We start from the raw sequence: 26,367 nt of genomic DNA, 5'->3' as shown, positions 1-26,367 counted from the left end.
TAGATTATCAGGGTTGGAAGGAACCTCAGGAGGTCATCTAGTCCAACCCCCTGCTCAAAGCAAGACAATTCCCCAACTAAAAACCTCTTAGGAAGGAGATTCCACCACCTCCCTAGGTTACCCATTTCACTGCTTTACCCCCTCCTAGTGAAAACGTTTTTCCTAATATCCAACCTAAACCTCCCCCACTGCAACTTGAGACCATTACTCCTTGTTCTGTCATCTGCTACCACTGAGAACAGTCCAGATCCATCTTCTTTTGAACCCCCTTTCAGGTAGTTGAAAGCAGCTATCAAATCGCCCCTCATTCTTCCCTTCTGCAGACTAAATAATCCCAGTTCCCTCAGCCTCTCCTCATAAGTCATTTGCTCCAGCTCCCTAATCATCATGTCCTGTTCCACCCATAGCCTGTCTCCCTCCCTCCCTCTCTCCCATTTCTTCTATTTTCCTCTCCTGCATTCCACAGTTGCCAATACTTTCACTCTGGAGGCCACGTGGGGCTTTGGTCATATCCCTGTGTGGTTTTCTGAACACACTCCAATGAATCACTCTCTTAGATGTTTTTTTTTTCTGATGCAGACCAGGCGATGGACACAGACAGATCTAGAAACAGAGACACATTGTACATGGCTCTGCTTTCACTTGCACTGGCTGTACACATCTGGAACTGACCTCAGTAGGGCTACTCCTGATTGACAGCAGAGACACAGAGTCCCGTAAAGAGAGAAAACCAGAAACATACAGACAGAAACTCACAAATGGAATTGCAAGTGGGGGCTCCAGGGTTTGCAGCTCCTCTCCTATGTGGAATGCCATCTCCTGCACTTCCCCTAAAGCACAGACAGATGGCAATTCACAGCATGGAGGAAATAGAACTGGTGGAAACTACTTCTGGGATGTGGAGACATCTCCTCTTCCCTGTGCTGATCATCTGGGTCCCAGGTACCAGCCTAGCGATGCAAAGACTTGGGATGGCTAAAGCAGGTGCAGAGTCCCTTGTCCAGGAGACACACTCATCTCTGAGACTGAGAGGAAGGGGATGTCTGGAACTCATGTCTCATCTGCTTTGAAATCTTGGGAGACAATCATCACAGAACAGGATAATTTGGGGAAAAAATCATCTCTCCGTAGACTGTGAGACCTGTGGAGAGTGATTCCCAGACAGGACATGCTTAGTGCAGCTCCCACTAGTTTAGTGCATGGCAGACTCAACTCAGCTCACAGACAGGACTCATTCAGGAGAGATCAAAAGGTTCGCTGAGAGAAGGCAACTCTTTTCCTTTCCTTTCACATTTTATTTGCTTCTGACTTTGTGTTTCCTTCTTTTCTCACTCCCTATATCTCTACCTCTGTCCTCTCATTTTCCTGATGTTGTTTCCCATTTCCTTCCAGCTGTGAGCTCAGCCTATGTGGAGCAGCCCCCTTTCCTCACAGGGTACTCAGGAAACTCCCCAACCCTGCAATGTACACTGCAGCAATCCAACTCTGACAAGATATACTGATATTGGCAACAGGGAGGCAAGGAGCTGGAGTGGCTCTTCTATTCTTATGAAGACCATTTGGTGAACTTCACAGCTGAGCCCAGGACAGCCCTGAGGAGGAACAAAAAATAGGACCTAAAATGGTCAAACCTTTCACAGTCTGACTCAGCTGTGTATTACTGCACCTACAGCACTGCACAGTGACACAGAGCCCTGAGACAGCCAGCAAAACCCCAGAGACGGAGCGTGATATTGAGACGCTTTGATGACTTGCAACATTTCACATCTCAGGCCCAGCCTACATTAAGGAAGTACACCATGGAGTAGCCACATTGAACATACTAGAGTAAGATTCACCACTATAAGCCCTGATTTGCATCAGTGCAGCACTTTTGTATTAGGGTGTGTGTGTCACTATATCAGTGTAGCAACACCACTGCAAATTACAGTCATGCTGAGAGAGCCTAGGCCACAGGTGTGGCTGAGCAGCTGTGGTCATGGCAGGGAGTGGGTTGTGGTTGGAAAGTTCATAGAGAGTAACCTTCACTTAGCAGTGCAGAGCTTGGAATGTTGCTGTGATCAGAGAGCTCCCTCACAGGCACACACTAGTCAGAAGTGCTCTCCCCTATCTCCCTCACCCTCTCATCAGCTCTGCCAGCCAGTCGCTAGAGGGAGCCATGATCACATGCACTAACCGGAGTGTTACACTGACATGCCCCAGACTTCTTAGTATCCTCATCACTTGATGGATAATTTGCTCAGAGCAATAACCTTGAACCAGCTAGGTTTTTATTTAAGGATACTCAGAAATTGACCGGAATAATTCTTCTGCAATAGCTTGCCGTGTAGACACTCTTATTCTGGAACTGCTATTCTGCTTCAAATTCAGACCCTACTTTATTGTGGAATAACTTCAGACAAACCCTTAGAGATGATGTTTCTTCTGCTTTCTATTTTCTACTTTCCAAAAAACAGGCAGACAGACAAACTCTGGCATTAGTACACATTCACAGAGAGATAGATTAACACTGTCCTTCTGAATACGAGAATACTGTATTAAGCAATACATGTAACCCATATTCAGCCATTCTGTAAATAATCCAGTGTCAGTAATCCCCTAGACCCTGAACCCTAGACCAGGGTGCCTCTAGTTGAGTGGCAGGAGCCGCTGTCCAGACTTAGAATCTGGTGCCTGCAACACGGCACACGTGTCCTCCCCTCAGCTGCTGTCTTCCCCATTACTGTTCCTCAGGATAAATTCTTATTCCCATGTTAGTGAGAGGAAGGCATCACCCAGGAGAAGGGAACCAGAAAACAATCTCCAAAGCGTTCATGAAACTGGCCGTCCAGGAGGCAAAGGAGAGGATGACAGAGGCAGAAGTAAGTCTCTCCTCTAAAGTGACACCACAGTGTTTCTCCTCCCACTGCGGAGTGTCGTTACCCTTCCCCTCTCGCTCCCCTCGAGGCACAGAGAGGAGGAAGCCTACAGTGTGGAGGAGACAGAGCAGGGGAAAGTTTCCATCATGTGGAGACATCTGCTCTCAGCACTGCTCCTTTGGGTCCCAGGTACATCTGAGTAACCATGAGGATGGGGGTGCGGCAGGGAGGGCCAGAGTCCCAAGTTGAGGGGACACATTCTTATGACTGAGATTGAGGTATTAGGGGATCTCTAGACATTGTCTGATCTGCTTCAAGACCCTTGGAGGAACCAAGAGAATCACCAAGAAGCAGGGACTTGTGGGTAAAAATACACCCACCTGAGACTGTCCCATCCCAGAGTGAATCCCAGATGGGAGACTCCTAGTACATATCCTGTCAATTCTCTCCACAGGATAGGGAAATCTCAGCCAAGAATTGCACACAAAGACCCCTGTTTATTTGCACAGGCAAAGTGACTGTCTTGTCCATTTTGTGTCTTTTACTGCATCTCAAGTTTTTTCTCTCTCTTCCTCCACCCCTCACTTGTCCCATTGTGTTTTTGTAAAAAAAAAATCACATTTTTTCCAGGTGTGGGCTCAGCCTACGTGGAGCAGCTGCCCTTCTTCGTGGGGGGCTTAGGAGAATCCTCAACCCTGCAGTGTACCTTGAAACAAACCAGCTGCAAGTATATGTACTGGTACCGGCAGCAGGGAGGAAGGGAGCTGGAGGGGCTCTTCTACTCTCTAGAAGATGGACCAGGAACCAATTTCACAGCCAAACCTATGACAGCCTTGAGAAGCAACAAAAAATGGGACCTTAAATGGAAAAGCCTTTCACAGTCTGACTCTGCTGTGTATTACTGTGCCTGCAGCACTGCACAGTGACACAGAGCCCTGAGACAACCACCAAAAACCCAGAGAGGCAGAGTGGGGTGGAGATAGAGCGCATGTGTGTGCCTAGGAATCAGAAGGCTATTGAGAAGCCATGGTTCCCAGATGAAGTGTCCGGAATATCTGGGTTGTCTCCAAAAGGTCTGTTAAGAACCCCAAGAACTACCATATCAAAGCACTGGCTCATTCACACAGTTGGTTTCAAGGTTCGGGGGTTTCTCTCCATTTCCCTCTTTTTCCTTTCCCAATGACTTTCTCTCCTTTCTCTCTGTCTCAGTGCTCTCTGTTATTTTCCTTCCTCTTTTTCTTTATTCCTTCAGATTCACTTAAATGTGTACCCCAAATTAAAAAACATAGTAAGGGAACCAAAAGAGTGCCACCGTGGCTAAACAACAAAGTGAAAGAAGCAGTGAGAGGCAAAAAGGTATCCTTTAAAAGTGGAAGTTAAATTCTAGTGAGGAAAATAGAAAGAAGCATAAACACTGGCAACTGAAGTGTAAAAATACAAGTAGGAAGGCCAAAAAAGAATGTGAAGAACAGTTAGCCAAAGACTCAAAAAGTAATAGCAATTTTTTTTTGAACTACATCAGAAGCAGGAAGCCTGCTAAACATCCAGTGGGGCCACTGGATGATCGAGGTGCTAAAGGAACACTCAAGGATGATAAGGCCTTTGCGGAGAAACTAAATGAACTCTTTGCATTAGTCTTCATGGCTGAGGATGTGAGGGAGATTCCCAAACCTGAGCCATTCTTTTTAGGTTACAGATCTGAGGAACTGTCCCAGACTGAGGTATCATTAGAGGAGGTTTTGGAACAAATTGATAAATTAAACAGCAATAAGTCAGCAGCACCAGCTGGTATTCACCCAAGAGTTCTGAGGAACTCAAATGTAAAATTGCAGAACTATTACTGTTGTCTGTAATCTATCGTTTAAATCAGCTTCAGTACCAGATGACTGGAATATAGCTAATATGACGCCAATTTTTAAAAAGGGCTCCAGAGGTGATCCCAGCAATTACAGGCCTGTAAGGCTGACTTCAATAACCGGGCAAACTGGTTGAAACTATAATAAAGAACAATTTTGTCAGACATAGAGATGAACATAATTTGTTGAGGAAGAGTCAACATGGTTTTAGTAAAGGTAAATCATGCTTCACCAATCTACTAGAATTCTTTCAGGGGGTCAACAAGCATGTGGACCAAGGGGATCCAGTGGATATAGGGTACTTAGAATTTCAGAAAGCCTTTGACAAGCCTCATCAAATGCTCTTATGCAAAGTAAGCTGCCATGGGATAAGAGGGAAGGTGCTCTCATGGATTGGTAACTGGTTAAAAGATACGAAACAAAGGGTAGGTCAGTTTTCAGAATGCAGAGAGGTAAATAGTGGTGTCCCCCAGAGGTCTGTTCTGGGACAAATCCTATTCTACATATTCATAAATGATCTGGAAAAAGGGGTAAACAGTGAGGTGGCAAAATTTGCTGATGATACAAAATTACTAAAGATAGTTAAAAGAAAATGTATGTTTATGATAATGTGTATGATAATCAAGGTGGGCCATTTCCAGCACAAATCCAGGTTTGGTTGCTGGTGAGTATTCGTTTCAGGTTGGGGGGCTGTCTGTAGGCAAGGACTGCATTTGTGGGGTTGGGGGGGGAAACCTGGATTTGTGCTGGAAATGGCCCACCTTGATTATCATACACATTGTAAGGAGAGTGATCACTTTAGATAAGCTATTACCAGCAGGAGAGTAGGGTGGGGGGAGAGAAAACCTTTTGTAGTGATAAACACCCATTTTTTCATGGTTTGTGTGTATAAAAACATCTCTGTATTTTCCACAGTATGCATCCGATGAAGTGAGCTGTAGCTCACGAAAGCTTATGCTCAAATAAATTGGTTAGTCTCTAAGGTGCCACAAGTACTCCTTTTCTTTTTGCGAATACAGACTAACATGGCTGTTACTCTGAAACCTGTAAAGATAGTTAAGACCAGGCATACTGCAAAGTGTTACAAAAGGATTTCTCAAAACTGGATGACTGGGCAACCAAATGGCAAATGAAATGTAATGTTGATAAATGAAAAGTAATGCACACTGGAAAGCATAATCCCAACTATACATATAAAATGATGGAGTCTAAAATAGCTGTTACCACTCATGAAAGAGATCTTGGAGTCACTGTGGATAGTTCTCTGAAAACATCCACTCAATGTGCAGCGGCAGTCAAAAAAGTGAACAGAATGCTGGGAATAATTAAGAAAGGGATAGATAATAGACAGAAAATATCATGTTGCCTCTATATAAATCCATGGTATGCCCACATCTTGCGTACTGTGTGCAGATGTGGTCACCCCATCTCAAAAAAGATATATTGGAATTGGAAAAGGTTCAGAAAAGAGCAACAAAAATTATTAGGGGTATGGAACGGCTTTTGTATGAGGAGAGATTAATAAGACTGGGGGTTTTCAGCTTGGAAAAGAGATGGCTAAGGGGAGATATGATTGAGGTCTATAAAATCATGACTGGTGTAGAGAAAGTAGATAAGGAAGTGTTTACTACTTCTCATAACACAAGAACTAAAGGTCACCAAATGAAATGAATAGGCAGCAGGTTTAAAACAAATAAAAGGAAGTATTTCTTCACACAATGCACAGTCAACCTGTGGAACTACTTGCCAGAGGATGTTGTGAAGGCCAAGACCATAAAAGGGTTCAAAAAAGAGCTAGATAAATTCATGGAGGATAGGTCCATTAATGGCTATTAGCCAGAATGGGCAGGAATGGTGTACCTAGCTTCTGTTTGCCAGAAGCTGGGAATGAGCAACAGGGGATGGATTACTTGATGATTACCTGTTCAGTTCATTCCCTCTGGGGCATCTGGCACTGGCCACTGTCAGAAGACTGGATAGTGGGCTAGATGAACCTTTAGTCTGACCCAGTAAGGCCATTCTTATATTCTTATGTTCCTCCCTCAGTATCTCTCCCTTATTTCTTTGTTCACACAGCCACTCCTCAGGGAGCAGGACAGTTATCCGAGGGGAGGAAGACTCCTGCTGCAAATGGCATAATGTGCTGGAGATGGGCCCCAACCACTAGCCGAGACTCAAATCAGCACATGAGTAGCAAATCCCCCCACCTTCCTGTGTCAGGTTTGCCTCTTTGAAAGACCCAAACTCCATCACTGAATCTGAACACAATGGAAGTTTCGGGAAGTTCCGATCCAAATGTAGATCCAAACTCTGCAGGATTGGTCCCATTTCTAGGTTAAACCAAGATGGAAAAACTATTTCTCATTTCATGTTGCACAACAAATTATGTTCATCACAGCAGTTAGCTCTGGGAATTAAGAACTGGGCCAAGCAACATTTCACATCTCAGGCCCTGCTTACGTTAAGGAAGTACATACGGGAGTAACCAAGTTAAACATACTACAGTAAGATTTACCACTGTAACCCTTGTTTTGCATCAGCGCAGCACTCTGTATTAGGGATGTGCATCAGCGTCATTGCATCAGTGTAGCAACACCTCTGCAAATTGCCCTCATGAAGAGAGAGCCTAGGCCACAGGTGTGTGGAGCAGCAGCTACTGTTGTGATAGGGTGTGGAATGAGGTTAGACAGTTCACATACTCACCTTCATTTAGCCCTGGTCTACACTACGAGTTGAGGTCGAATTTAGCAGCGTTAAATCAATTTAATCCTGCACCCGTCCACACGACGAAGCCCTTTTTTTTTACTTAAAGGGCTCTTAAAATTGATTTCCTTACTCCACACCTGACAAGGGGATTAGCACTGAAATCGGCCTTGCTGGGTCGAATTTGGGGTACTGTGGACACAATTAGATGGTATTGGCCTCCAGGAGCTATCCCAGAGTGCTCCATTTTGACCGCTGTGGACATTACTCTCAACTCAGATGCACTGGCCAGGTAGACAGGAGCAGGCCCACAAACTTTTCAATTTCAATTTCCTGTTTGGCCAGCGTGGCAAGCTGCAGATGACCATGCAGAGCTCATCAGCAGAGGTGACCATGCAGAGCTCATCAGCAGAGGTGACCATGATGGAGTCCCAGAATCGCAAAAGAGCTCCAGCATGGACCGAACAGGAGGTACGGGATCTGATCGCTGTATGGAGAGAGGAATCCGTGCTATCAGAACTCCGTTCCAGTTTTCAAAATGCCAAAACATTTATCAAAATCTCCCAGGGCATGAAGGACAGAGGCCATAACAGGGACCCGAAGCAGTGCCGCGTGAAACTGAAGGAGCTGAGGCAAGCCTACCAGAAAACAAGAGAGGCGAACGGCCGCTCCGGGTCAGAGCCCCAAACATGCCACTTCTATGATGAGCTGCATGCCATTTTAGGGGGTTCAGCTACCACTACCCCAGCCGTGTTGTTTGACTCCTTCAATGGAAATGGAGGCAACACGGAAGCAGGTTTTGGGGACGAGGAAGATGATGATGATGAGGTTGTAGATAGCTCACAGCAAGCAAGCGGAGAAACTGGTTTTCCCAACAGCCAGGAACTGTTTCTCACCCTGGACCTGGAGCCAGTACCCCCCGAACCCACCCAAGGCTGCCTACCGGACCCGCCAGGCGGAGAAGGGACCTCTGGTGAGTGTACCTTTTAAAATACTATACATGGTTTAAAAGCAAGCATGTTTAATGATTAATTTGCCCTGGCATTTGCGGCTCTCCTGGATGTACTCCCAAAGCCTTTGCAAAAGGTTTCTGGGGAGGGCAGCCTTATTCCATCCACCATGGTAGGACACTTTACCACTCGAGGCCAGTAGCACGTACTCGGGAATCATTGTAGAACAAAGCATTGCAGTGTATGTTTGCTGGCATTCAAACAACATCTGTTCTTTATCTCTCTGTGTTATCCTCTGGAGAGTGATATCATTCATGGTCATCTGGTTGAAATAGGGTGCTTTTCTTAAGGGGACATTCAGAGGTGCCCTTTCCTGCTGGGCTATTTGCCTATGGCTGAACAGAAATGTTTCCCGCTGTTAGCCATGGGGAGGGGGGAGGTGCTAGCCATGCACTGGGTGGAGGCAAAATGCGACCTTGGAACGAAAGCACATGTGCTATGTATGTAATGTTAACAGCAAGGTTTACCATGAAAGAGTGTAACCCATTGTTCTATAAAATGTGTCTTTTTAAATACCACTGTCCCTTTTTTTTTTCTCCACCAGCTGCATGTGTTTCAAGGATCACAAGATCTTCTCCTTCCCAGAGGTTAGCAAAGATCAGAAGGCGAAAAAAACACACTCGCGATTAAATGTTTTCTGAGCTCATGCTGTCCTCCCACACAGACAGAGCACAGACTAATGCGTGGAGGCAAACAATCATAGAATCATAGAATATCAGGGTTGGAAGGGACCTCAGGAAGCCATCTAGTCCAACCCCCTGCTCGAAGCAGGACCAATCCCCAACTAAATCATCCCAGCCAGGGCTTTGTCAAGCCTGACCTGGCAGGAAAGTACAAAATGACCAGGAGGAGAGGTGGCAGGCTGAACAGAGTAAGTGGCGGGCTGAAGGGAGGGTTGAAGCTGAAAGGTGGCGGCAGCATGATGAGAGGAGGCAGGACTCAATGCTGAGGCTGCTGGAGGATCAAACTAATATGCTCCAGCATATGGTTGAGCTGCAGAAAAGGAAGCAGGAGCACAGACTGCCTCTACAGCCCCTGTGTGACCAACTGCCCTCCTCCCCAAGTTCCATAGTCTCCTCACCCAGATGCCCAAGAATACGGTGGGGGGCCTCCGGCCACCCAGCCACTCCACCACAGAGGATTGCCCAAGAAACAGAAGGCTGGCATTCAATAAGTTTTAAAGTTTTAAACTTTTGAAGTGTTGTGTCACCTTGTCCTTCCCTCCTCCGCCACCCCTCCTGGGCTCCCTTGGTAGTTATCCCCCTATTTGTGTGATGAATTAATAAAGAATGCATGAATGTGAAGCAACAATGACTTTATTGCCTCTGCAAGCGGTGGTCGAAGGGAGGAGGGGAGGGTGGTTAGCTTAAAGGGAAGTAGAGTGAACCAAGGGGTGGGGGGTTTCATCAAGGAGAAACAAACAGAACTTTCATGCCATAGCCTGTCCAGTCATGAAACTGGTTTTCAAAGCTTCTCTGATGCGCACCGCGCCCTCCTGTGCTCTTCTGACCGCCCTGGTGTCTGGCTGTGTGTAACCAGAAGCCAGGTGATTTGCCTCAATCTCCCACCCCACCATAAACGTCTCCCTCTTACTCTCACAGATATTGTGGAGTGCACAGCAAGCAGTAATAACAGTGGGAATATTGGATTGGCTGAGGTCTAACCGAGTCAGTAAACTGTGCCAGCGCGCTTTTAAACGTCCAAATGCACATTCTACCACCATTCTGCACTTGCTCAGCCTGTAGTTGAACAGCTCCTGACTACTGTCCAGGCTGCCTGTGTATGGCTTCATGAGCCATGGCATTAAGGGGTAGGCTGGGTCCCCAAGGATAACTATAGGCATTTCAACATCCCCAACAGTTATTTTCTGGTCTGGGAATAAAGTCCCTTCCTGCAGCTTTTGAAACAGACCAGAGTTCCTGAAGATGCAAGCATCATGTACCTTTCCCGGCCATCCCACATTGATGTTGGTGAAATGTCCCTTGTGATCCACCAGTGCTTGCAGCACTTTTGAAAAGTACCCCTTGCGGTTTATGTACGCACCAGCTTGGTGCTCCGGTGCCAAGATAGGGATATGGGTTCCATCTATGGCCCCACCACAGTTTGGGAATCCCATTGCAGCAAAGCCATCCATTATGACCTGCACATTTCCCAGGGTCACTACCCTTGATATCAGCAGATTTTTGATTGCGTTGGCTACTTGCATCACAGCAGCCCCCACAGTAGATTTGCCCTCTCCAAATTGATTCCCGACTGACCGGTAGCTGTCTGGCATTGCAAGCTTCCACAGGACTATTGCCACTCGCTTCTCAACTGTGAGGGCTGCTCTCATCTTGCTATTCTTGTGTCTCAGGGCAGGGGAAAGCAAGTCACAAAGTTCCATAAAAGTGCCCTTATGCATGCGAAAGTTTCGCAGCCACTGGGAATTGTCCCAGACCAGCAACACTATGCGGTCCCACCAGTCTGTGCTTGTTTCCCGAGCCCAGAACCGGCGTTCCAGCACATTAACCTGCCCCATTAGCACCATGATGGCCACATTGCCAGGGCCCGTGCTTTGAGAGAAATCTATGTCCATGTCCTCATCACTCTCATCACCACGCTGACGTCGCCTACTCGCCCGGTTTCACTTTGCCAGGTTCTGGTGCTGCATATACTGCTGGATAATGCGTGTGGTGTTTAATGTGCTCCTAATTGCCAAAGTGATCTAAGCGGGCTCCATGCTTGCCGTGGTATGACGTCTGCACAGAAAAAAGGCGCAGAATGATTGTCTGCCATTGCTCTGACGGAGGGAGGGGTGACTGATGACATGGCTTACAGGGTTGGCTTACAGGGAATTAAAATCAACAAAGGGGGTGGCTTTGCAAGAAACTGAATGGCCCCCTCAAGGATAGAACTCAAAACCTCAAGGATAGAACTCAAAACTGGGTTTAGCAGGCCGTTGATTTCACGGCGGGAGGGAGGAGAAAATGAATACAAAACAAATCTGGTCTATTTCTTGTTTTGAGCCACTTCATCTATCTTTATACATCTTGCTGGCAGCAGACTGTGCAGCACAACCGCTAGCCATCGTCATCTCCTGGGTGCTTGGCAGAAGACGGTGCTGTATGACTGCTGGCCATCGTCTTCTGCTGGCTGCTGATTAAAAGACAGTACACTGCCGGTAGGACTCAATCACCATGAGACAAAACTTAAAAGGGAAATCACCTGGCTGAGTCACTCCCATGTTTGCCCAGGCACCCCTGACCTCATTGAGGTCGGTTAAAAGAGCACCCAGGACTATGTTGACGACGGCTACGAGTCATGCTGCACTGTCTGCTGCCAAAAGGCAATAAACTGCTGCTGTGTAGCAATGCAGTACCATGTCTGCCAGCACCCAGGAGACATATGGTGACGGTGAGCTGAGCAGGCTCCATGCTTGCTGTGGTATGGTGTCTGCACAGGTAACTCAAGAAAAAAGGCGCAAAACAATTGTCTGCCCTGGATTTCATGGAAGGAGGGAGGGAACAGGGGCCTGATGATATGTACCCAGAACCACCCACGACAATGTTTTAGCCCCATCAGGCACTGGGATTTCTACCCAGAATTCAAATGGGTGGCGGAGACTGCGGGAACTGTGGGATAGCTACCCACAGTTCAACGCTCCGGAAGTCGACGGTTGCCTCGGTCCTGTGGACACACTCCTCCGACTACATGCACTTAGAGCATTTGTGTGGGGACACACACTATCAACTGTATAAAAACGCTTTCTACAAAACCGACTTCTATAAATTCGACCTAATTTTGTAGTGTAGACATATCCTTAGCAATGCAAGGCTTGGAATATTGCTGTGATCAGAGAGCTCCCTCACAGGCACACACAGGACACCAGTCAGGTGTGCTCTCCCCTATCTCCCTCACCCTCTCATCAGCTCTGCCAGCCAGTCGCTAGAGGGAGCCATGATCACATGCATTAACCCATGTGTTACACTGACATGCCCCAGACTTCTTAGTATCCTCATCACTTGATGAATAATTTGCTCAGAGTAATAACCTTGAACGAGCTAGGTTTTTATTTAGGGATTCTGGGAAACTGACTGGAATAGCTATTCCAGAATAGCTCCCCGTGAGGAGACTCTTATTCCAGGATAGCTATTGCCCTTCAAATTCAGACCCTACTTTATTGTGGAATAACTTCTGACAAAACCTTACAGATGATCTTCTTCTTCGTGCTTTATCCTAATTTCCAGGAAACAGACCGAAGGACTCTAGTACTAACACACATTCATAGAGAGATAATATAAACCTATCCTTCTGATTATCACAAGACTGTATTAAGCAATAAATATAATTCACATTCTGTCCTTCTGTGAATAATCCAGCCTCAGTACCTGAAACCCATTAAGCCTCAAGGGGTCACTCTAGTCACCTGTCAGGAGCTCCTGTCCATATCTTCTAGGATATGTGGCTTGCTACATGGCACAAGTCCTCTCCTGTGATAGCATCTTCTCCCTCATCATTCCTGAGGAGAAATTCTCATCTCTGTGTTAGTGGCAAGAAGGCATCATCCAGGCAAAGGGGACAAGACAACAGTCTCCAAGGGATTCATGAAACTGGCTTTCCAGGAAGCAGAGAGAGAAGAGGATATAGGCAGCCATAACTCTCTCCATAAAGGGACACCACTTTGTTTCTCCTCCCACTGAGGAGCATATTTGCTCTTCAGCTCGCTTTCAACTTGAGGTGCAGAGAGGAGGAAACCCACAGTGTGGTGGAGACAAAGCAGAGGAAAGTTACCAGCATGTGGCAATATCTCGTGCTCTCAGCACTGCTCCTCTGGGTCCCAGGTACAGTCTGAGTGACCAAAGGAATGGGGTGGGGCAGGTAGGCCCAGAGTCCCAAGTTGATCCCAAGTTGAGGGACACATTCTCGTCACTGAGACAGGTATGAGGGGATATTTGGAGACCATGTCTCATCTGCTTTGAGATGCTGGGAGGAATGGAGAGAATCACCAAGGACCAGAGATTTAAGAGTTAAAATACACCCACCTGAGACTGTCAGAACCAAGAGTGAATCCCAGATGGGAGACTCCTAATGTACGTCCAGTCAATTCAGTCCACAGGGAAGGCAAATCTCAGCCAAGAATATTGCACAAAGATCCCTGTTTGTTTGCACAGGCAAGGTCTTTTCCATTTTCTGTATTTTTCTCCTTCTCATTTTTCTCTCTGTGTTTCTCTCTTTCAAACTTTTTTTCTCTCCCTCCCCCACCTCCCCATTTTCTGCATTCACGCGTCCCTCATATTTCTGTCAAGTTTTTTTAATGCTTCTTTTCCAGGTATGGGGTCAGCCTATGTGGAGCAGCAGCCCTTTCTCACAGGGGCTCAGGAGAATCCGAAAACCCTGCAGTGTACATTGAAACAAACCAGCTGCAACTGGATGTACTGGTATAGGCGACGGGAAGGCAGGGAGCTGGAGGGACTCTTCAGCTCTCTAGCAAGTGGACCTGGCACCAACTTCACAGCTGAGCCCATGACAGCCCTGAGGAACAACACAAAATGGGACCTAACATGGAGAAGCCTTTCACTGTCAGACTCGGCTGTGTATTACTGTGCGTGCAGCACTGCACAGTGACACAGAGCCCTGAGACAGCCAGCAAAAACCCAGAGAGATGGGAGGAAACAGAGGGAGTGCACACACCTATGAATCAGAAGGTTGTTGCAGGGCCATGGTTCCTAGTCAAATTGTCTAGGATACATACGGTGTCTCCAGATGGGCTGTAAAGATCCCCAAGAACTGCCATGCCATACATCTCAGGATACGGCTCTTTCTCTCTCCTGCCCTCCTTTTTCTTTCCAAATGATTTTCTCTTAGTCCCTGTCCTCTCTACTATTCTTTCTTTCTTTCTTTCTTTCTTTCTTTTCCCCAATCCAGTCATTAAGCCCATTCCCACTCCCCTGCAATGCTATCCCGTTCTGGCCCTCCCTGACCTCCTGTCCTGGCTACAGTGGCTGAGACAAGTGCTCTAGTGTGTTGCAGGGGGGTGGCTGCAGTCTGTGGAGCTGCCTTCGCATCTCCATGGGTTTCTGGGTGTCCCCTCTCTTCCGGTGGACAGTATGTATGACTTCATATATTAGAAGAGACAGGCACTGGAAGGGATGCTGGAAGTCCTCTTCATTCCCTAAGAGGTGCAGACAACACATCACATATGACCCCAGATAACTACACAATCAAGAGGAACACAACAAAGCCCTTCATCCTTGTGATTCCCAGTTGCACTTACATCACATAGCCCTGTGTTGCTGGGCCTGCAGCCGAGGAGGGCAGTGAATAAGAGCTCCAGAGAGGTGCAGCAAAAGGAAATGGAGAGAAAGAGAGGGATAGGTATCTACATAGAGAGAGAGCAGCTCCCCATCCCAGTCCCTGGTGGGTGCCTTTTCCTCCTGCTTGGCATCACTGTGGAAGGAGAGGAACAGATTTGGTGGCACCCTTCTTCTATGCCCTAATGAGGCCTCTGTCCATCTAACAAATCTGCAATGTGACCAGCAGCAAATGAGAGTGGTGTCAGTGGAGAGGAAGTTCCATATAAGGGAGAGCGAGTGTTGAAACTGAGCCTGCAAGGGTATTTTCATCAAGAGCTTCAGGGGACCCTGGCACATCAGACTGTCAGTGTCACAGTCACCAGCTCATACACAGACACAGTGAGCGTGGATGGCTAAAGGCAGTGCCATCCTGAACTCCAGTGGAGTTAAGATCCCTTAACAATTGAGCTGAATCAGAAGTTTAAGAAAAGAAATGGTCAGCTGACTTGGGGATGAGTGCGCACAAACACCACTGCTGCGTACCGCATATGAGAGAACTGCCTATAGTGTTATTTATGCTATAGCAGTCTGTCCTTGTGAGCTCAGTAACGGTGTCTTCCTGTTGGGGTCCCAAGGCATGGCCACTAGGTAAGTCGAGGGGATGGAAGGCCAAGAGTGTCGAGGAAGTCTCTTTGCTCAACCCCCCTTCACAGAATTCAGTCCTGGCTGGTCTGAGAAAGCCCTTGTACTCCCAAAGTAATGCTGCAGCTGCTGATAGAGCTGTTTTGTGTAGGTTTTGCTGGCGCCATGTTAGGATAATGGCAGGAATCAGCTACAAGGCCAAAGCTGCTTATTTGCCTCATTAATCGCAAGGCTAAGCAGGCTGTGCTGTTGTTTTGAACTGCTAAAATGCTCATTAAAGGTTGCCGGAAAAAGTATTGTTGTAACCCATATAAGGCAAAGCAGTTTTACTTGGCTGATGTGTAATGCAATAGAGATAAGGAGTATAAAGGTATGTGACCCTGCCTGCTCAATGTGCAGGATTTGAGATTCTATTCTCCCTGTACCTTCTTTGGAGCTCCAAATAAACTTTTCTGCTTCTCCACCCCATTGTGTTTATTGGGTGACGCACACGGGGCAACGAACCCCTGCTGTTGCTTGCCTCCGGCACTGGGTGCCGGCAACATTCCCATTGGTGCACACGGTGTTGCAAATTCAGTGAATAGTTGCAGACAATATTAGACCTCAAGACGCTAGGCCACAGGTGTGTGGAGCAGCAGCTATAGTTGTGACAGAGCGTAGGGTGTTGCTGGAGAGTTCAAAGTCTCACCGTCACAGAGAAATGTCAAGATAACTTGGAACTGGAAGGCTGCTGTGATCAGAAAGTTGCTGAGAGCAGGCACGGTGCTGTCAGGTGAATGTAAAGTTATTAATGAAGGCATTTATTTGTTTAACACCAGTTCTTCTTGTGTGCATGTGGAGAATAACACAGCAGATTCCAGTCCAGCTCTGGTAGAGAACGAAGCGATTCCTAGCTGCTGACTGTTCAGATCTTGTGTGATATGAATGGGCAGATCTCAGGGGCATGAAAAATGTGATAAACCCATACAACAAACTCGAAGGTATGCTGTGTGATCTCTCTGTAGCTTGCATGTTTAGTGGGAGTCTGGAGAGAAGAGTGAGGAGGAGAGAAAAAACTGCTTGACTCTCATGTTGGCTCTTTCCTCCAGCTCCTAGTTCTGTTACTGAACTGAAAACAAACACCCAAAATGCCCCTACTCCTCCACACAAATACCCCCACAGTAGCAATTAGGATCATACACACAGCTGTGTATGGGTTGTATCTCCTGCTAACATGTATTACAGTGATTCAGCTGCTGTCTCACTGAATATTCTCACTCTGCCTCCCCACCCTCCCCCCCCGAACAAAACTCACTCTCTCTCTCTCATCACTTCCTGTCTCACAGTCTCTGCCAGCTCTGCCAGAGGTTGGAAGTTCTGATTCAGGCTCAGGCTGTGTGTGTCTATGCAGCTGTCTCAGAGAGATCTGCAGCCAGACGTGCAGGTACCCAATGGTTCCCTGTTTGCTCTTCATGGTTGTCCTGTCCCCTTGGGGTAAGTGAGCACCATTGAAATCCATTAAATTAACCAACAGCTCATAAACGCATGTACAGATCTGTTTGCTCTTATCAGAGACAGTGGAGATGGGACAACTTTTAGAGGGCATTTTTCCCATTGCGCACAGTCCCCAGCTCCTGTGGTGTGGTTTCCAATGTTATATTTTCTAAGGATGTCTGCAGTGAGGTTATAAAATGAAGGCGGTAATCAATCTTCCACCCCGTGGTAGACCCCTCACCTTTGGAAATGTTTCCTGATCTCTAGCCAGAAATCACATTAAACCCTCATCTAATTTAATTTCCATTTCCTTACAGGATGGGCTATCCGTCAACCCCCAGGCACAGTGGTCAGTCAGGGACAGCCACTCACACTGAACTGCTCTCTATCAACAACCCAAATCACGACCAGGTACTGGTACAAGCAGGCTGTGGGGAAGGACGCAAGGCTGCAGCTGGTGATGTTTTCTACAGAAGGTTCCAGTGCAAATGTTGAGAAGCCATTTGAAGGTCACTTCCAGAGCAGTGGGATAAAAAACAATGTCCTGTCTCTGTCTGCAGAGAGAGCCCAGGTGCAAGACTCAGGCATATATTACTGTGCTAAGCAAGATCACACAGTGACTCAACTGCCGAAAGTTCTTAGTATAAACCTCCCAGCAAAGGGAAAGGACTTCCCTTCCCCCACACGCACACACACCTTTGCATCTTGTATCAGAAACACTCCTTCCTGCTCTAACAGCTTCATCTCTACTCCGCTCACTTCCCTCTCTATCCTCCTCACTTCTCTCCTTTCTCCTGTTTTTCAGCACCTCTCCTCTATCCCTCCTTATCTCTTCTACATCTTCCTCTATTTTTCTGTTCCTCTCTCCTTCTCATCTCTCTTCACCCTCACTGAGTTCTTTCGTCCTTCCTTTCTCTATTCGATTCTCTTACTTTTCATGTCTCTTCTCTCTTCTTCCCTCAGTTTACTCATTGTTTTCTCCTTACTCCCCTCTCCCTTTTCTGTTCCGTAATTTCTTCTTTCATTCCCTCCTCTCTTCCTCCTCCCTTCAATAGGATGAAATTGAACAATGGGAGTCATTTCAGGCTGGATGTAGGACATAATTTCTCCCTTCTGTGCTCTTCTGCTTTCTCCCCTCGCTGCTCATTCCTCTCATTTCCCCTCTTTTACCCCTTTCCTCTCTTCACCTCGCCTCTCTCATTCCCCACTTTTCTTTTTTCTCCTTTGCACATTAAGGCCCTGGTTGGAACAACTGCACACCCCTAAGGCCACTGTTCCTCAGAGCACAATTCCAGCCCCAGGGACAGCACCACCGATTTCTGCCCTGCTGAGAGCCATAGCTCAGTAGGCACAGGAGATAGCTGTAATGTCAAAAACTGCTACAAGACATAATTTGCTGCTTGGCTTGCACTGAGCAAGCACATATGGACTAAGCATGCTCAGTAACATATTTTGAAGCCATTGCCCTTGTTCTGCCTTCACTTGTAAGTAAAATCTGCTGCCTGCTGTTTACAGGGGTTAAAAGGGGGCAAAGAGGGGCAAATCGGAGCAGGGGGATGGGCAAAGTCTGTGCAGGAGACAGAAACGGACTGTGCAGGGGGCTCAAACAGCTGGAGGCAGGGGCAGGAGAGAGGCGAGGGGAAAAATCAGGGAGTGGGGTAGGAGCTGGGGTTAAGCCCAGGGGTGAGGCACTGCTAGGGTTGCCAGGCATCTGGTTTTCAACTGGAACACCTGGTCAAAAAGGGACCCTGGCAGCTCCAGTTGGAATTGTCGACTGGGCCGTTAAAAGCCTGGTCAGCGGCGCAGCGGGGGCCCGGGGCTAAGGCAGGCTCCCTGCCTGCCCTAGTTCCACGCAGCTCCTGAAAGTGACCACCAGGTCCCTGCAGCCCCTAGCTCCACAGCTTACATTGGCCGGGAACCGCAACCAATGGGAGCTGCAGGGGTGGCACTTTTGGGTGTGAGGCAGCACACAGAGCCTCCCTGGCTGCCCATGCATCTAGGGGCTGCAGGGACCGGGCAGCTGCTTCCTGGGAGCTGTGGTAAGTGCTGCTGGGACCCTGTACCCCATGCCCCCTCCCGCACTCCAAACCCCTCAGCCCCAGCCCGGATTCTCCTTCTGCACCCCCAAACCTTCATCCCCGACCCCACCCCAGAGCCCGCACCCCCAGCTGGAGTCCTCATCCCCCTCCCGCACCCTGACCCCCTGCCACAGCCCGGAGACCTCTCCTGCACCCCAAAACCCTCATCCCCGGTCCCATCCCAGAGCCCGCACCCCCAGCTGGAGTCCTCATCCCCCTCCTGCACTCTGACCCCCTGCCCCAGACAGGTGAAAGTGAGTGGGGGGAGGGGAGAGCAAGCGATGGAGGGAGGGAGCATGGAGTGAGCAGGGGCAGGGCCTTGGAAAAGGGATGGGGCAGGGGCGGGGATTCGGGGAAGGGGTGGGGCAGGGCAGGGGTGTTTGGATTGTGCAATTAGAAAGTTGGCAATGCTAGGCACTACCAGGTGGTGGCAGAGGGCAAAGCCCTGGCACAAGGAGGCACAGAGTTACCATGGTGGGATGAGCCACCTTCCATGTTTACAGATATAGGGTGGAGGGCAGAGGGGCTTTTTTATTTCCCTTCTCACAAGACAGTACGTCTCAGCACCTGCTCCCCAGGGTTGGGTCCTTAAAGGCATCCTAGTGCCTAGACACAGCAGCTCTTCCCTTTCTGATATAATGTCCTGAGGCGCTAAAGGAGACCTGATTCAGTGAAATATTTTACGCCCCCTTCCCAAAAAAACCTGTGTGTCACACATTTTGAGTATTTTAAAGATTCCCTTATCAATTTATACACCTGCATAAAGTCTCCTAGCAGTTCACAAATTTGTCTTTGCTGATGCTGTGATTCCCTGAATTGCACTCCCTTTCTTGCAATCCATTTTAAAAATCGTCTTGATCCTTGTTTACTTTTTAAAATATTTATTGATTATTCTTATTAGTTTTAGCACTTCATCATTTACCTTTGTCAACATTGTGCAGAGGTCACATGGCATGGCTGGTATGTAGAACTTGGTTCCAAAGTATTCAATAAGGGAAGTATACTATCTCATAATAAAGGCAAAAATCTACTGTAATTTTTACTGAACATAAGAATGGCCTTACTGGGTCAGACCAATGGCCCATCTAGCCCAGTGTCCTGTCTGCCAACAGTGGCCAGTGCCAGGTGCCCCAGAGGGAATGAACAGCACAGGCAGTCATCGAGTGGTCCCCTGTCGCCCACTCCCAGCTTCTGGCAGTCAGAGGCTAGGGACACCTAGAACATGGGATCATTGCTTGTTCTGGTGGGGAGGGACTCAGGTACTTGGCAGGAACTTGGATGTCCAAGCAGCCCTAGTTAGGGGTGGCCTGCTTGCTCCAATCTGGGGAAGGTTCTAGAAAAGATGGGCTAAAAAAGCATCCTTCTACCTTCTTCTTTCCAGGCTCTCAACTTGTTGGAACATTTGCATTATGTTAACTGGACTTGAACTGAAAGACTATGAACTTCAGAAAACAGACATAATTGATAGAGAATTACATCAATTGGGCATTGATTTTGCAGCCCTCAGTGAGATGAGGCTTTTGGAAATTGGAAGAGAATGGAAATGAGCTGCGGGTAAAGAGAAGGGAGAAATTACCTCTTTTCAAGAAAGACGTGGTGGAAAACTTCCAGTTCCAGTTCAAGCGGAGCCCCAAGGGCTGATTCCTGCATGGGTGGCTAAGTTAAGTGCTTTGCTAGAGAAGCATCAAGAAGTCTTTTCTAAGCATGAGGTGACTAATTTGGATGACTGGGTTTTAGGAGAAATATTTTGGTTTTCTTGGAATTGTACAGCTGGAATATAAATGAGTAATAGAGAAGTTTAATTGTAATGTACATTTCAGTCAAGAAAAAAATGTTAACTCTGTATCTAAAAATATGTTTAGATGCTTGTTTTTGAAAAAAAGTTGAAATGTAATGTAAGCTATTTTTACAATATATTATACTACAATAATAAAGTTTCCAAATTTTGAAAAATATCTCTTTTTATTTGTGTCCACATTTAAAATAGAGATTACAAAATTCTAGTAAATTGTGACAGGAACAATCCAGTCTGTCACCACTAGCTACCCCTGGAGCAGAGGGCAAGAAAGGGGAGAGGTAGCAAATTGTGATGGATGGGCATATTTGCCACCTCTCACCTTTCTCATACTCTGCTCCAGGGGTAACAAATTGTGACATGTGGTTGACTTCCTGTCAAGAGTGTGTTACACTGGACCAAAGGATGGGAAAGGTGGAGAGGTAGAAAATTGGGACAGGGCAGAAAAAGAACATCCATAGAGGCCAGTAACTGCTACTGGTAGCAAAATATGTCAGTAGCGGGTTTTGACATTACTTTTGCAGAGGAAACTTGTACATACCTGAGCAGCTACGACTAAGGCTACGTTTATGTCACAGAGGTCATGGAAGTCATGGAATCTGTGACTTCCAGAGACCTCTGTGACATTTCTGCTTCAGCCCTTGGAGCTGCAGGACTGGAGCTGGCAGCCAGCAGGGCCCCAGCAGGGTTCCAATGAGAGGCCACAGCCTCTTCAGGATCCCCCTGCAAGGTTCAGTGACAGCCTCCTCAGGGGGCCCTCCTACAGGTTCCAGCAAAGGGCAACAGCCTTGCATAGGGCGGGGGGGTGGCAGGGACTCCACAGCTCCCAGCCACCACGATGGTGGGGGAAACAATGGAGCCACCGCCACAAAAGTCATGGACAGGTCACAGCTTCTGTGAACTTTTATCTATTGCCTGTGATCTGTCCATGACTTTTACTAAAAATAACCACGACAAAATCTTGGCCTTAGCTATGACATATCTCTTGCGGCAGGGGGCAGTGGTGTACAGGTGCACAAGCCAAAGTACAAAATGGGTTCAACCATCAAAATAACCCCTATACTCCTGCTGAGACTGGCTTGCTTATGGGGACCAGAAATGGGGCCCACAGCCTTTCACCCCCAGGTCACAGATTTCACCCAGGCTGGGAGTTATTGAAAGTTGTTTCTATCAATGGCTGTTTGGTAGCCTGTGAGAAAGGAGTTTGGTGATCTCTTGCTTTTTCTGTTAGAGCAGGTGTTCCCATCACTCAAATCACCAGCACAAACACTGCCCCATTAGCAGTCTCAATATGCTGTCAAATGCTGAATGGGTCATGGAGAGATTTCTGTGAATTGAGGGTGGGCAGAGGAATAGCAGGGGGAGTAAAAGGAACTACTGAGACTTGTAAAGGTATGGGGGTGGGGGGCATCAGGCTGGGAAGCAGCATCCTGGTAGTTCCTACTGCCATTCTTTTGGCAGTTCTTTGGCAGCTGGTGCCCTGTGGACCCCCCCCCCCCCGGCAGCTAGTGCCTGGCACCCTGTGCCCCCACCTTCCTTGACAGCTGGTGCGCTGAGCACCAATGTCCACCTGCCCTGCACCCAGGCTGGTGCCCTGTCCCATCCCCTACCCGACACTGACTGCTGGTGCACATGCTCCTGCTCCTTCATAGAATCATAGAATCATAGAATATCAGGGTTGGAAGGGACCTCAGGAGGTCATCTAGTCCAACCCCCTGCTCAAAGCAGGACCGATCCCCAACTAAATCATCCCAGCCAGGGCTTTCTCAAGCCTGACCTTAAAAATATCTAAGGAAGGAGATTCCACCACCTCCCTGGGTAACGCATTCCAGTGTTTCACCACCCTCCTAGTGAAAAAGGTTTTCCTAATATCCAACCTAAATTTCCCCCACTGCAACTTGAGACCATTACTCCTTGTTCTGTCATCATCTACCACTGAGAACAGTCTAGAGCCATTCTCTTTGGAACCCCCTTTCAGGTAGTTGAAAGCAGCTATCAAATCCCCCCTCATTCTTCTCTTCCGCAGACTAAACAAGCCCAGTTCCCTCAGCCTCTCCTCATAAGTCATGTATTCCAGTCCCCTAATCATTTTTGTTGCCCTCCGCTGGACTCTTTCCAATTTTTCCACATCCTTCTTGTAGTGTGGGGCCCAAAACTGGACACAGTACTCCAGATGAGGCCTCACCAATGTCGAATAGAGGGGAACGATCACATCCCTTGATCTGCTGGCAATGCCCCTACATATACATCGCAAAATGCCATTGGCCTTCTTGGCAACAAGGGCACACTGTTGACTCATATCCAGCTTCTCGTCCACTGTAATCCCTAGGTCCTTTTCTGCAGAACTGCTGCCGAGCCATTCGGTCCCTAGTCTGTAGCGGTGCATGGGATTCTTCCGTCCTAAGTGCAGGACTCTGCATTGTCCTTGTTGAACCTCATCAGATTTCTTTTGGCCCAAGCCTCTAATTTGTCTAGGTCCCTCTGTATCCTATCCCTACCCTCCAGCGTATCTACCTCTCCTCCCAGTTTAGTGTCATCTGCAAACTTGCTGAGGGTGCAATCCACACCATCCTCCAGATCATTTATGAAGATATTGAAGAAAACCGGCCCCAGGACCGACCCTTGGGGCACTCCACTTGATTCTGGCTGCCAACTAGACATGGAGCCAGTGATCACTACCCGTTGAGCTCGACAATCTGGCCAACTTTCTATCCACCTTATAGTCCATTCGTCCAGCCCATACTTCTTTAACGTGCTGGCAAGAATGCTGTAGGACACCGTGTCAAAAGCTTTGCTAAAGTCAAGGAACAACATGTCCACCACTTTCCCCTCATCCACAGAGCCAATTATCTCGTCATAGAAGGCAATTAGATTAGTCAGGCATGATTTGCCCTTGGTGAATCCATGCTGACTGTTCCTGATCACTTTCCTCTCCTCTAAGTGCTTCAGAATTGATTCCTTGAGGACCTGCTCCATGATTTTTCCAGGGACTGAGGTGAGGCTGACTGGCCTGTAGTTCCCAGGATCCTCCTTCTTCCCTTTTTTAAAGATGGGCACTACATTGGCCTTTCTCCAGTCGTCCGGGACTTCCCCCGATCGCCATGAGTTTTCAAAGATAATGGCCAATGGCTCTGCAATCACATCCACCAACTCCTTTAGCACTCTCGGATGCAGCACATCCGGTCCCATGGACTTGTGCTCATCCAGCTTTTCTAAATAGTCCCGAACCACTTCTTTCTCCACAGAGGGCTGGTCACCTCCTCCCCATTGCTATGCTGCCCAGTGCAGTAGTCTGGGAGTTGACCTTGTTCGTGAAGACAAAGGCAAAAAAAGCATTGAGTACATTAGCTTTTTCCACATCCCCTGTCACTAGGTTGCCTCCCTCATTCAGTAAGGGGCCCACACTTTCCTTGACTTTCTTCTTGTTGCTAACATACGTGAAGAAACCCTTCTTGTTACTCTTAACATCTCTTACTAGCTGCAACTCCAGGTGTGATTTGGCCTTCCTAATTTCACTCCTGCATCCCCGAGCAATAATTTTATACTCTTCCCTGGTCATTTGTCCAATCTTCCACTTCTTGTAAGCTGCTTTTTTGTGCTTAAGATCAGCAAGGATTTCACTGTTAAGCCAAGCTGGTCGCCTGCCATATTTACTATTCTTTCTACACATCGGGATGGTTTGTCCCTGTAACCTCAATAAGGATTCTTTAAAATACAGCCAGCTCTCCTGGACTCCTTTCCCCTTCATGTTATTCTCCCAGGGGATCCTGCCCATCAGTTCCCCGAGGGAGTCAAAGTCTGCTTTTCTGAAGTCCAGGGTCCGTATTCTGCTGCTCTCCTTTCTTCCCTGTGTCAGGATCCTGAACTCGACCGTCTCATGGTCACTGCCTCCCAGGTTCCCATCCACTTTACCTTCCCCTACTAATTCTTCGATGTTTGTGAGCAGCAGGTCAAGAAGAGCTCTGCCCCTAGTTGGTTCCTCCAGCACTTGCACCAGGAAATTGTCCCCTACACTTTCCAAAAACTTCCTGGATTGTCTGTGCACCGCTGTATTGCTCTCCCAGCAGATATCGGGATGATTGAAATCTCCCATGAGAACCAGGGCCTGTGATCTAGTAACTTCTGTGAGTTGCTGGAAGAAAGCCTCGTCCACCTCATCACCCTGGTCCGGTGGTCTATAGCAGACTCCCACCATGACATCACCCTTGTTGCTCACACTTCTAAACTTAATCCAGAGACTCTCAGGTTTTTCTGCAGTTTCATACTTGAGCTCTGAGCAGTCATACTGTTCCCTTACATACAGTGCAACTCCCCCACCTTTTCTGCCCTGCCTGTCCTTCCTGAACAGTTTATATCCATCCATCCATGACAGTACTCCAGTCATGTGAGTTATCCCACCAAGTCTCTGTTATTCCAATCACATCATAGTTCCTTGACTGTGCCAGGACTTCCACTTCTCCCTGCTTCTTTCCCAGGCTTCTTGCATTTGTGTATAGGCACTTAAGATAACTAGCTGATCATTCTGCTTTTTCAGTATGATGGAGGAGTCCTTCCTTCTTTTGCTTCCTCCCGGTATCCCACTTCCCCACTTACCTCAGGGCTTTGGTCTCCTTCCCCTGGTGAACCCAATTTAAAGCCCTCCTTACTAGGTTAGCCAGCCTGCTTGCGAAGATGCTCTTCCCTCTCTTTGTTAGGTGGAGCCCGTCTCTGCCTAGCACTCCTCCTTCTTGGAACACCATCCCATGGTCAAAGAATCCAAAGCCTTCTCTCCAACACCTCCTGCGTAGCCATTCATTGACTTCCACGATTCGACGGTCTCTATCCAGGCCTTTTCCTTCCACAGGGAGGATGGACGAGAACACCACTTGCGCCTCAAACTCCTTTATCCTTCTTCCCAGAGCCACGTAGTCTGCAGTGATCCGCTCAAGGTCATTTTTGGCAGTATCATTGGTGCCCATGTGGAGAAGCAGGAAGGGGTAGCGATCCAAGAGCTTGATGAGTCTCGGCAGTCTCTCCGTCACATCGTGAATCCTAGCTCCTGGCAAGCAGCAGACTTCTCGGTTTTCCCGGTCGGGGCAGCAGATAGATGACTCAGTCCCCCTGAGGAGAGAGTCCCCGACCACCACCACCCACCTCCTTCTCTTGGGAGCGGTGGTCGTGGAACCCCCAACCCTAGGACAGTGCATCTCATGCCTTCCAATCGGAGGAGTCTCCTTCAGTTCCCTTCCCTCAGATGTCTCATCTAGTCCACTCTCCGCATTCGTACCTGTGGAGAGAACATGAAAACGGTTACTTACCTGTATCTGCGTTGCTGGTACATGGACGCTCCCCTTTCTTCTTCTGGAGGTCACATGCTGCCAAATTTCTTCCCCGTCCTCCTGTCCCCGCTGTGCAGCCTGCTCTGAATCTTCAGAAAGTTGTGCCTGTAGAAGCATATCCTGACGTCTGTCCAGGAAATCTTCAGTTTCTCTTATGCAACGCAAGGTCGATACCTGTTGCTCCAGACCTTGAACTTTCTCTTCCAATATGGAGACCAGCTTGCACTTTGTACAGAGAAAGTCGCTTCTGTCCTGTGGAAGAAAGACAAACATGGCACATCCAGTGTAGGTCACAACCGCTGTACACCCCCCATCCATATTACCTTCCTTCTACAAGCTTCCTCAGGAGTTGTAGTAACTAC

The 26,367-nt window shown here is 47.8% G+C and overlaps 1 protein-coding gene and 1 gene segment (V, D, J or C); both read left to right on the top strand.

Moving 5' to 3' along the window:
- The window catches only part of LOC141984978 (T-cell receptor beta chain C region-like), a 239,587-nt gene that overhangs the window by 19,418 nt on the left and 193,802 nt on the right, over positions 1-26,367 (top strand).
- Positions 16,689-26,367, top strand: part of LOC141992842 (T cell receptor beta chain MC.7.G5-like) — a 187,815-nt gene continuing 178,136 nt past the window's right edge. The window contains exons 1-2 of the mRNA XM_074962187.1: positions 16,689-16,814; positions 17,132-17,385. Of these exons, the coding sequence (XP_074818288.1) occupies positions 16,772-16,814; positions 17,132-17,385 (297 nt within the window). The 5' untranslated portion in view covers positions 16,689-16,771. The remainder of the gene's footprint in view (positions 16,815-17,131; positions 17,386-26,367) is intronic.

This window comes from Natator depressus, chromosome 1 (genome assembly GCF_965152275.1).
Source record: "Natator depressus isolate rNatDep1 chromosome 1, rNatDep2.hap1, whole genome shotgun sequence".
NCBI lineage: Eukaryota > Metazoa > Chordata > Testudines > Cheloniidae > Natator > Natator depressus.
This window is presented reverse-complemented; position numbering and strand designations above follow the sequence as displayed.